The sequence below is a fragment of the Hippopotamus amphibius genome, chromosome 2, assembly GCF_030028045.1.
Source record: "Hippopotamus amphibius kiboko isolate mHipAmp2 chromosome 2, mHipAmp2.hap2, whole genome shotgun sequence".
Taxonomy (NCBI): Eukaryota; Metazoa; Chordata; class Mammalia; order Artiodactyla; family Hippopotamidae; genus Hippopotamus; species Hippopotamus amphibius.
Window position 1 is genome coordinate 88,463,786 of NC_080187.1, and position 12,663 is coordinate 88,476,448.

General features: G+C 37.7%; 1 protein-coding gene across 1 annotated transcript; it reads left to right on the forward strand.

Moving 5' to 3' along the window:
• Positions 1–2,061: 2,061 nt before the first annotated feature.
• CER1 (cerberus 1, DAN family BMP antagonist) lies at positions 2,062–4,754 on the forward strand. The gene is made up of 2 exons (XM_057724812.1): positions 2,062–2,583; positions 4,440–4,754. Exons 1-2 carry the CDS (start codon positions 2,077–2,079, stop codon positions 4,752–4,754), a joined length of 822 nt encoding a protein of 273 aa, XP_057580795.1. The 5' UTR covers positions 2,062–2,076.
• Positions 4,755–12,663: the final 7,909 nt, after the last annotated feature.

Below are 12,663 nucleotides of genomic sequence, written 5' to 3' on the forward strand. Positions count from 1 at the left end.
TTAAATACGAATAACTGACATCCCTACAGCTAATGTAATTAAGTTATAAAATGGGTGATACCACCAGACTACTTGAGGGCAGGAGGTAAGTTTTCATCACTTTCTATTATCGTCTAGTATCTAATATGATGCTTGGCCTACAAAGTGAGTTTTCTACAAATTTTAATTCAAAAGAAATTATTTGACTTGTACCCTGTGTTCAGAGACAAGCAACCTGAGACCCTGAGCAGAATTTCTGGAATGGTCTTCATTCTGGGGAAATACTGGAAACTGTCACTGATGGCAGTAGAGCTTCAGGCCCTGAAAAGTCTGAAAGGAATCAGGAAACATAGCATAGCCAGCTCCCACACCATATTTATAATTAAGTGGCCAACTAATATAAATTATATGATTTATAATTAGAGCAGCCAGCTCTGGAAGGCCTGTTGCATTGGATGGCTGAGGGAAATTAAGAAATTCAAATAGCAGGCAATTCTTTAAAAATGCTTTAAAAGAAATGGCAAATACTAGTGTTCATTTAATGTGGATCAACTGTACTTTAACTAATACTAACACGGGTTCTATGGGTATTTGGTACAAGTAAAATGTATCTCTTCTGATAGGTTTCTGGAAAAATGACGGTTCATTTAAAAATAATTCATTATTGGAGGTAAAAGGATTTACTGGAGGCTTTGTCTCACAGAAATCAGGCATGACTGTTAAGAAGAACACTAGCATCTCACAAAAATATTCCAACGGGTCCCTTCTTGGAAAGAAAGATTAATCAGCACTGGAAAAAAGGAATATGTTCCAGAATTATGTGTGTTACTGAAAGCAAGAAATATAATGATTAAATTAAAAGGGGAGAAATACAAGCAAGTATTGGGTTGATTCCCAATGGAAATACTCTTCAAATAGTGTAGATTGTCCACGGAACTCAATTCTAGGGTTTCATGTTTGTGGCTATATTTCTTTCTCATACCTTTGTCTGATTCTTGACTTATAGTCACCTAACACATTTTCCTTTGATCCCTGAAGAGTCATGTTTACCTTCATCTTTATTTAAGCTGGTCATCAATTACTGTAGAATAAAAATGATGTGGATTCTGTAAGGTAAAGAATGAACCAGCCAGCTTCATGTCCAGAGCTATCAAACCTGGTTCTTAGAATCCACGTTCTCAAGTCTGGCTCTTTGTTTAAAGAAAGAAAAAAAAAAAAGTCGATAGGGTGGCTTGAGGAGAAGACACTTCCCCATCCTCAGTGAGAGCTAATGAGCTGTCAGTCTATTACTTAGGATCCTGTTGAGAAATCTGTGAACAATTGAAAAGGCTTATCTGATGATTGAACAGTTGTGAAATTTAGCACCAAGTGTTTGATTCTTAAGGTGAGGGGATTACTTGGGAACTGTGAGTTTTCATGTGTGGAAAAGGAGAATATATTCCCTTTACTGTTACCATGCAAAAATCCACAACCCCAGCCACATCCCAGTTGCAGGGAGTGTCCTCTGCTCAAGGAACTTAACATCCCTTATTTCTTCCTTTCCCTTTCTTACAACTTTTGTATACCCCTTTGGCTGCTTCTGTGTGTGTCTGTGTGTGCATGAGTGTCTGTGTGTGTAGAGCCTAATAGCCTGATCTTTGGCTAAATGTATACATTAATTTTTATCTGATATTCTTCTCTCTTAAAAGCATGTCTGTGCTATCTCAGCACAAAGCAGATGCACCACAAATGTTAGCTTACTCTGGTCCTTCTAATAACAGTGATGGGAAATCCAGGCAAAGAATGTGTTGTTTTCACTAATACTGCTCTTTAAATCTCAGACGATAACGTGTCAGCTAATTACCCCCTGGGCCCCTGGCTTTCACTGGGGCCTTCTAAAATACACAAAACCAAAATGAAGGCAGGACACCATTAGCACTACATAATTCAAGCAAACAAGAAATTTGTTTACTCTGCCTGGCCACTGACCACCTGCCTTCCCACCCCACAAGGCAGGTATCTATATATAGCATCTCCCAGTTCACAGTCCTGCAGAGGGTGAACCTCTCTTTGGGCCTCACCATCTGTGAATCTGTACGAAGCTTGGGCCCCTGCAGCATGCATCTTCTCTTCCTCCAGCTGCTGCTGCTCCTGCCTCTAGGGAAGGCTGCATGGCACCGGGATGACCGCCAGAGTCAGAGTTCTGTTTCTCTCGTGCTCCTAGAAAGGAATCGCAGAGAGCTCTCCTTGGGCAACCACGAGGAAGCTGAGGAGAAGCCAGATCTGTTTGTGGCAGTGCCACACCTGATAGGTGCCAGCACTGCAGGAGAAGGGCAGAGGCAGAGGGAGAAGATGCTGTCCAGGTTTGGGAGGTTCTGGAAGAAGCCTGAGAGAGAGCTGCACTCACCCCAGGGCTCGCTCAGTGAGCAATTCTTCCCTGGGACCCAGGGCCTCACTCAGCCAAAGGATGGGATGCCAATGGAGAAATCTCCTCTTCGGGAAGAAGCCAAGAAATTCTGGAACCACTTCATGTTCAGAATGAGTCCAGCTTCTCAGGGGATCATTCTGCCCATCAAAAGCCATGAAGTGCATCGGGAGATGTGTCGGACAGTGCCCTTCAGCCAGGTATTTGTTCTGGGTGGTGGGAGGGGATCCAGGTTTTCAGGAGGGGGTGGACAGCTGGGACAGGTGGAAAGTAGGGGATGCATGTGCCAGGAGCCTGAGTCTCACCTAATTCCCAGATTTGGTCCTCGGGCCTTCATCAGTGGAGTTGGCGACGTATGCTCACACTCCCTAAATTTCCTTCCAACCTTGGAAATGCTACAAGAATGGTATGATGGTACTGCTAATATTAGTGATCATTCATATTGATGGCACAGAGCTTTGTTTTATGGGCTTTGTTTATTCATTTTTACACTGGAGTGTTCTATCTGGAGAGATAATTGACTATATCCCCAGTTAGGAAACTGGGAATTTAGAGCCATCACCAGAACTTCTCTCTAGCTACATCTCTACACTCTGGTAGGATATAGTTGAGCAGGTGGATTCCATCTGCAGATAAGATGGGATGCATTGGACTCCTCCCAAAACATGCATGTATGATGGTCTTACTCCCTGTATTTCACACCTAACTACTTCATGGTTGTATAAAATATGTTGAGGTTGTCAGGCAGAAGTTGCCATATTATTTCAAGCATTACTATCACAAAAATGATTTAATTTAACGTATTTTCTCTTAAGCTTTCAAAAAGTAATCTTGATGTGAAATCACATTTCCTCCTTTAGAAATACCTATCTCCCAGTTTGTGTTGTGTTGGCTGATTTGTGGTTGTTATGATTGATTCCACACTATTAAGACAAAGGAGCATTCTACTATCTACTGCCTCCAGTCAGCCCTGGCAAAGCCCACATTCCAAATGTTAAATTAAAATTCAGAAATTGCATCAGGTCCTTAAACACAAAGATACTGAACCAAAAGCAATGCAGAGTAGAGTAAAATTTTACAGTCCAGTAAAGCTACCCAATTAAGCAGGCAGTATTATAAGGTAATTGACTGTGTAAGGCAGTTAAGTATTATGAAAAGACAAGGATATAGCAACGACAAGTCAATGATCAAATAACAATGACTGCTCTGTTGGCTCATGTATAATTAGAAAATTCCTCCTAAGAATTGGGCAATCAAGTTTCTTTAAACTCTTATTTTGAATTCTATTGCTAATTAAATTAAAAATAAGGTGTTTGGCGCTCGTATACTTTGAAGGGCTCATAAAGCTAGGTGTATGGGGTTATGAGAGAGGCAAAGATGATGTCATGCACAATGATTTAGAGGCACAGGTGCTGCAGCTTTGCTCCATGCATACTTACTAGATTTGAATGTACTACAAATACTGCAAAGCAGGATAGAATTAAACTGATGTTCCAATCTATTCTATGAGCAATTGAACAAATGTATTGAGAATTTAGTTTGCAAAATGCACTGTGAAGAGTAGAAGGGTAAGGCACATTACTTACAAGAAACTAGCCTTTAGAATTTTTCAGACTGGTAACATCCAGTTAGACAGAATTTCTTAGAGTCTGGCATTTAAGTGTACAGTAAAATATTTTCATATTAGGTATTTCCTTAGGTATTTCCTACAGGCTAATTTATTAATTTACCCAATAAAAGAAATTTAGTTGAGGTAGCTCCATGCTCTTAAGATACCATCACTTGACTGTTGCAAAATGTATCCAACATTGGAAAGATTTTTTTTTTTTTTTTTTTTTTTTTGCCCTACTGCATGTGGGATCTTAGTTCCCTAACCAGGGATTGAACCCATGCCCCCTGCATTGGGAGTATGGAGTCTTAACCACTGGACTGCCAGGGAAGTCCCTGGAAAGACTTAAATTTTAGTCTGAGTTATACTCAGAGTCTATAGCTTCTGCATCATGTACGTTAAAGAAATGACTCAAGATAATCTAATGGAGATGTGTTTGCCTTTTAGACTATCACCCATGAAGATTGTGAGAAAGTGGTTGTACAGAACAACCTTTGCTTTGGAAAATGTGGGTCTATTCGTTTTCCTGAAGCTGCACAGCACCCCCACACCTTCTGCTCCCACTGCCTGCCTGCCAAGTTCACCACGATGCACTTGCAGCTCAACTGCACTGGCTTGGCCCCCGTGGTCAAGCTGGTGATGCTGGTGGAGGAGTGTCAGTGCAAGGTGAAGACAGACCACCAGCATGGCCACCCCGAACAGGCTGGCTTTCAGGCAGAATTTTATGTTCATGATCCCTTTATTCCAGGACTTTCAACATAAAAAAGGCTATCCCACTATTATCAGCAAAGTTGTTGATTATTCGGTCTGAAATGTTAAGTGGGTACGTAATATTTGAAGAGAAAGGTGGTTTACAACGTGAGAGTACTTTAGAGGGCATGGTATTCATCTGGTTATCGGTGCACATTTGGGATCTGGTCTTGACTCTGCCTCTAACTGGCTGTAGGATGTTAACAAGTTGAAGAAACTTTCTCCTCCTTCAGTTTTTCATCTGTGAAGGAGGGACATGAAGTAGGTGGTTGCTAAGGTCCTTTGCACTACTAATATTCCGTGATCCATTGTCTACAAGTTTCCGTAAAAGCCTTCCATCTGAAGGAGGAAAAGAAAGTAGACCATAAAAATGGATTTCTTTAATAGCTTGTCAAAGTATTAGCAAAAAACTATATATATATATATATTTATACATACATATATATACATGTATATATACATATCTGTATGGTATTCTTGAAAGGATCCTCATACTTGTAGCTGCCTTTGCCCTCGGGCTATGTTGTATTTGACTTCTATCAGATGATTAAGTAGTTCCATAGACAGAAGGAGTTGCTTGTTTGGTTGCCTCCTTATTTTTGATACTCCCCGTATAAAAATTCTTAATGTCAGGTCTCTAGCTTTGAAGAGAAACATTGACATTACTTTTAGTGGTTTACATGGGGATAAAGAACAGTCATAGTAGTTGAACTAATACCTAAATTAAGAGGAGGGAAAAATATATGACTAGTACTAGGTTTAAAAATTAATCCAGAGATGCTAATGCAAGTGACCAAGGAATTCCAGTGGATTTCAAATAAACTGCAAATGATTTAAAATTTAAAACACCATTTACAGGTGAGATCCTTATCTGCATGCATTTTGGATTAGGTAGTAGTAAGGGTTCTGTGTTTGGATGACTGTATGTTTGCTGTTGTATAAAACCTCTGTATTACAAATTTTATGCTGTAAATGCCACAACTGCAAATTCTGAAAATATTCCAAATATTTTAATGTATTAAATTTTTAGTGTATGAAGCATTTTTGTTTTGCCTGTCCCATAATTTAAAGACACTATTCGGAGATTGCCTAGTAAGAGCATTTCTGAAATGGCTGCTTAGGCTAATGACACTAGTCCAGGTGTTTCATTTAACACTGCAGACAGCTTTCTGTTAAGGTCCTTCAATCACTGTCTTTTAGTCATTACATTTCTCCCGTCTGTATTTATTTATGTGAAAAATGTGCAGAACTGGCTTTCCTTAGCCATATTTCTTTTTCTAAAATCATCCTTTAAAAATTCATCTCAAAACTGATTTTATTTGAATCCTTTTACTCTCAATATATACAAAAAAGTATTTCCCAGAATAATAATTACTTTTTAAAAGAAACTAATGCCTATTTTAATTCTATTCCTCTTTAATCACCCCATCTAACCTGGTGTCCTGAAGAAGCGAATGCATTTATATTTAGTGTATATTCTACAACACATCAATGCAATGGAATACACAGATACACATGTGGCATTTACATCCGAAAATATTATACCCTTCGGTGGTGGAAGACAACCTAATTGGCCAATATATGGTCATAAGGATAAAACTGTTAAGCATTAATGATATCCCAGCTGGTCAATATATTTTGGTGCCAGAAGCTATTGAGCAGCTGTCTCGTTTGCAACAGCCTAACCCTGATTATGTAAACCCACCTCTGCCAATTGGACTATCCTTCTCCTCCTCACACTCTTGCAAATCCCTTTTATCTATCCTTGAAAATAGACTCTCCAGCCCAAGCCCCAAACAACCATCAGTTTTATTCCAATTCTGTGCTGCCCTTCCCTCATGTGTGAATTCTAGATGAGATAGTTGATGGTTGTATCAGAGGTCACATTCAAAGAGTAGCAGCATGAACCTCATGAAATTGCCCATATTCGATGATTTTTATTTACAAAAAAGACAATTTCTAACAGTTCAACATAATACATGGCAGCATAAGAAACTGAGAGGAAACACACAAATGCCAGATACTGTGCTGGGTCTTTTGTATAAATTATATGATTTATGTCATATGTAAATACATAAATTATACAGTGCTCACAAGAATCAAATGGAGTAAGTAAATACCCTATGTTATAGGAGAGGGAAACAAGCCTTAAAATTTTAAGCAACTTGCCTAAGATCATGTGAGGCATATTTTCTATTTGTATTAAAATATTTGCCTATTTCTTGTTTATCAATTTAGATTTAACTCTTTTAGGTCTCTTACCTCTTGGCTTCAAAGCTAATTGCTTTTTACCTCTGGTCTAGCCCTCATGTTTGAGGAATAGCGATGTTATCTCTTAAAAGAGAAATCATTCCTAGGTTAGGTTCTCAGCCAAGCATTGCTCTGGCTTGAGAAGTGGTCATGGCAATCTTATTAATCTTGGTCTCATTTTCCTCCTGTATAGAATAAGGCTGGCAATAATTACTTCGGAATTACTGTGATGATCAAGTGTAGGTAATACCACATCAGAGAGCTTTAGATCCTGTAAAGCTAGGATAAATTCACTCTTCTCTATTCAGACTTCAAAAAAAAACGCTTTGAGAAATTTAAAAGACATAGATAAGTGCAAAAAGCAATATAACAAACACTCAAATTCTCACCACCAGAATAGTTAATGCTTTGTCATCTCGTGCTTCTTGTCTATTTTCTTAAAAAAATAAACCATTTCACATGTAAGTAAAGTCTCCTCTAACTACCATGCTGAGTTCCATCCTCCAAGTCCCTGACCGCTCAATACTTGCCACTCCCCAAAAGATTCTTGTTTACACTTCCAATACCTTTTATATTTTTGCAAAGGTACACACACATCTGTAGATAATACATAGCATTATTTTTGTGTATGTGTTCTTTTTTTCAGCGGGTATTTATTTGTCCACCAGCTTTGTGCAAGGTATAGCTCTAGATGTATAGCTGTGTCTGTAGCAAGGAAACAAGTCAGACAAGGTCCCTGGTCCTATAGAGCTAACATTCTAGTGGGAGGAAACAAGCAATTTGAAAATCAATCATTTCATCAATCAATCAACTGAAAAGGAAAAATATCAGATGGTTACAAGTGATATGCAAAGAATGAAAATAGAGGCGTCTGCTAGAGATTTTAGTTACCTTATACTGAGTAGTCTCTGAAAGGGTGACAATAAAGCTGAGTTTGTAATTGCAAGCATGATAGTCTATATAAATTTCTCTATGGTTACTCTTTTCTCCATACAGGATCCTGGCTTTTTTTTTTCTTCTTTTTTTGGCCTTGTCTTCTTCTTTTTTTTTTTTTTTTTTTTGAGGACTTTTATTGAGATACAGTTAACATACAATAAATTGCATATATTTAGAGTGTACAATTTTGTATTTTTTATCTTACTAGTAATGTATATTTGGCAATCCCAATCTCCCAATTCATTCCCCCCCAACCCTCCCCACTTTCCCCACTTGGTGTCCATATGTTTGTTCTCTACATCTGTGTCTCTATTTCTGCCTTGCAAACTGGTTGATTTGTACCACTTTTCTATATTCCGCATATATGTGTTAATATATATTTGTTTTTCTCTTTCTGACTCACTTCACTCTGTATGATAGTCTCTAGGTCCATCCATGTCTCTACAAATGTCCCAGTTTCATTCATTTTTACAGATGAGTGTATTCCATTGTATATATATATACATCTTCTTTATCCATTCACCTGTTGATGGACATTTACGTTGCTTCCGTGTCCTGGCTATTGTACATAGTGCTGCAATGAACATTGGAGTGCATGCGTCTTTTTGAATTAAGGTGTTCTCTGGGCATATGCCCAGCAGTGGGATTACTGGGTCATATGGTAACTCTATTTTTAGTTTTTCAAGGAACCTCCATACTGTTCTCCATAGTGGCTGTATCAATTTACATTCCCACCAATAGTGCAAGAGAGTTCGCTTTTCTCCACACCCTCTCCAGCATTTACTGTTTGTAGATTTTCTGATGATGCCCATTCTATCCTGGCTTGTTTTTACAAAACTTTTTAGAGGTGTTTCTTCTATGTATTTTATCTCTATTCTAGGAGGTTGGCATTAAGTATTCCCTACAGAGAGTGGTTAACTTAGCTTTGATAGTTTATTCTTTTCAGTGTATGTAGACTACTTAACCTGTCAGTTTCATTCCTAATTAAGAATGTTATGTATTCTCTGAATTTTCACTGGTTATTTATTCTATGCATGACACTATTCTGAGGACCCTCGGATAATCAAAGATAGATAAAACACATTTCCCCCTACCTTGTAGCTTCTAATATAGTAGCAGAGATAATATATGCAAACTATAAGGCAATAATAGTGAGCAAGTCCTGTATATTAATCTTTGTGATTCTTCCATTTCTAATGTTTTATGTTTTATATATTACATTATTTTAACATATTACTAGATATATCAGATATATTTCCTTATAATATTACATATTACTATATTTTGAGATTTATATATTCACATATACACATGAACATACACATATGCCTACAATGTATAATTTTAATGTTTTGTAAGGAATAGATTTTTTTTTAATTGGAATATAATTGCTTTACACTCTTGTACCAGTTTTTGAAGTACACCAAGGTCAATCATCTGTATTTATACACATATTCCCATATTCCCTCCCTCCCTCAACTCCCGACCACCCTCCCCGTCTCAGTCCTCTAAGGCATCATCCATCATCAAGTTGAATTCCCTTTGTTATACAGCAACTTCCCACTGGCTATCTATTTTACAGTTGATAGTATATATATGTCTATGCTACTCTCTCACTTCACCTCAGCTTCCCCTTCAGCCCCCGCCCCTCCAAACCTTGAGCTCTCCAATCCATTCTCTGCATCTGAGTCCTTATTCTTGTCTCGTCACTGAGTTCATCAGTACCATTTTTAGATTCTGTATATATGAGTTAGCATACAATATTTGTCTTTCTCTTTCTGACTTGCTTCACTCTAGGTCTATCCACCTCATTACATACAGCTCCATCTCATCCCTTTTTATAGCTGAGTAATATTCCATTGTATATATGTGCCACATCTTCTTTATCCATTCATCTGTTGATGGGCATTTAGGTTGCTTCCATGTCCTATTGTAAATAGTGCTGCAATAAACATTATGGTACAAGTTTCTTTTGGGATTATGGTTTTCTCTGGGTATATGCCCAGGAGTGGGGATTACTGGATCATGTGGTAGTTCTATTTGTAGTTTTTTAAGGAACCTCCAAACTGTTTTCCATAGTGGCTGTACCAACTTACATTCCCACCAACAGTGCAGGAGAGTTCCCTTTTCTCCACACCCTCTCCAACATTTGTTGTTTCCAGATTTTGTGATGATGGCCATTCTGATCGGTGTGAGGTGATACCTCACTGTGGCTTTGACTTGCATTTCTCTGATGATGAGTGATGTTGAGCATCTTTTCATGTGTTTGTTGGCCATCTGCATGTCTTCTTTGGAGAAATGTCTATTTAGGTCTTCCGCCCATTTGTGGATTGGGTTATTTGCTTTTTTGGCATTAAGCTGCCTGAGCTGCTTGTATATTTTGGAGATTAATCCTTTGTCCGTTGTTTCATAGGCAACTATTTTTTCCCATTCTGAGGGTTGCCTTCTAGTCTTGTTTATGGTTCCTTTCACTGTGCAAAAGCTTTTAAGTTTCATGAGGTCCCATTTGTTTATTCTTGATTTTATTTCCATGATTCTAGGAGGTGGGTCCAAAAGGATCTTGCTTTGATGGATGTCATAGAGTGTTCTGCCTATGTTTTCCTCTAGGAGTTTTATAGTGTCTGGCCTTACATGTAGGTCTTGAATCCATTTGGAGTTTATTTTTGTGTATGGTGTTAGGAAGTGCTCTAATTTCATTCTTTTACATGTTGCTGTCCAATTTTCCCAGCACCACTTATTGAAGAGGCTGTCTTTTTTCCATTGTATATTCGTGCCTCCTTTGTCAAAGATAAGGTGCCCATATGTGTTTGGGCTTACCTCTGAGTTCTCTATTCTGTTCCATTGATCTTCCTTTCTATTTTTGTGCCAGTACCATACTGTCTTGATCACTATGGCCTTGTAGTATAGTTTGAAGTCAGGAAGCCTGATTCTACCAACTCCATTTTTCCTTCTCACGATTGCTTTGGCTACTTGGGGTCTTTTGCGTTTCCATACAAATCGTAAGATTTCTTGCTCTAGTTCTGTGAAAAATGCCATTGGTAATTTGATCAGGATTGCATTGAATCTGTAAATTGCTTTGGGTAGTACAGTCATTTTCTCTATGTTGATTCTTCCAATCCAGGAACATGGTATATCCCTCCGTCTGTTTGTGTCATCTTTGATTTCTTTCATCAATGTCTTAAAGTTTTCTGCATACAGATCTTTTGCCTCCTTAGACAGTTTTATTCCTAGGTATTTTATTCTTTTTGTTGCAATGGTAAATGGGATTGTTTCCTTAATTTCTCTTTCTGCTCTTCTGTTGTTAGTGTATAGGAATGCAAGAGATTTCTGTGCATTAATTGTGTATCCTGCTACTTTACTAAATTCATCAATTAGTGCTAGCAGTTTTCTGGTAGAATCTTTAGGGTTTTCTATATATAATATCATGTCACCTGCAAAGAGTGACAATTTTACTTCTTTTCCAATTTGGATTCCTTTTATTTCTTTTTCTTCTCTGATTGCTGTGGCTAACACTTCCAAAACTATGTTGAATAATAATGGTGAGAGTGGACACCCTTGTCTTGTTCCTGTTCTTAGAGGGAATGCTTGCAGTTTTTCACCATTTAGAACGATGTTGGCTTTTGGTTTCTCATATATGGCTTTTATTATGTTGAGGTAATTTCCTTCTATGCCCATTTTCTGGAGAGTTTTTATCATAAATGGATGTTGAATTTTGTCAAAAGCTTTCTCTGCATCAATTGAGATTATCATATGGTTTTTATCCTTCAATTTGTTGATATGATGTATCACGTTGATTGATTTGCGTATATTGAAGAATCCTTGCATCTCAGGGATAAACCCCACTTGATCATGGTGTATGATTTTTTTAATGTGCTGTTGGATTCTGTTAGCTAGTATTTTGTTGAGGGTTTTTGCATCTATGTTCATCAGTGATATTGGTCTGTAATTTTCTTTTTTTGTGACATCTTTGCCTGGTTTTGGTGTCAGAGTGATGGTGGCCTCGTAGAATGAGTTTGGGAGTGTTCCTCCTTTTGCAATGTTTTGGAAGAGTTTGAGAAGGATAGGTGTTAGCTCTTCTCTAAATGTTTGATAGAATTTGCCTGTGAAGCCATCTGGCCCTGGGCTTTTGTTTGTTGGGAGATTTTTAATTTCTGCCTCAATTTCCGTACTTGTGATTGGTGTGTTCATAGTTTCTATTTCTTCCTGGTTCAGTCTTGGAAGATTGTATTTTTCTAAGAATTTATCCATGTCTTCCAGGTTATCCAATTTATTGGCATATAGGTGCTTGTAGTAGTCTCTCATGATCTTTTGTATTTCTGTGGTGTCCATTGTTACTTCTCCTTTTTCATTTCTAATTCTGTTGATTTGCATCTTCTCCCTTTTTTTCTTGATGAGTCTGGCTAATGGTTTATCAATTTTGTTAATCTTCTCAAAGAACCAGCTTTTAGTTTTATTAATTTTTGCTATTGTTTCCTTCCTTTCTTTTTCATTTATTTCTGCTCTGATCTTTATGATTTCTTTCCTTCTGCTCACTTTGGGGTTTCTTTGTTCTTTTTTTCTAATTGTTTTAGGTGTAAGGTTAGGTTGTTTATTTGATAATTTTCTTGATTCTTAAGGTAGGACTGTATTGTTACAAACTTCCCTCTTAGAACTGCTTTTGCTGCATCCCATAGGTTTTGGGTTGTTGTGTCTTCATTGTCATTTGTTTCTAGATATTTTTTGATTTCCTCTTTGA

Excerpts from the sequence above, each read along its gene's own strand:
- CER1 (XM_057724812.1), top strand. The coding sequence starts at position 2,077 with ATGCATCTTCTCTTCCTCCAGCTGCTGCTGCTCCTGCCTCTAGGGAAG. Across the intron at positions 2,584-4,439 it reads GGACAGTGCCCTTCAGCCAG|ACTATCACCCATGAAGATTG; the intron begins GTATTTGTTCTG and ends TTTGCCTTTTAG.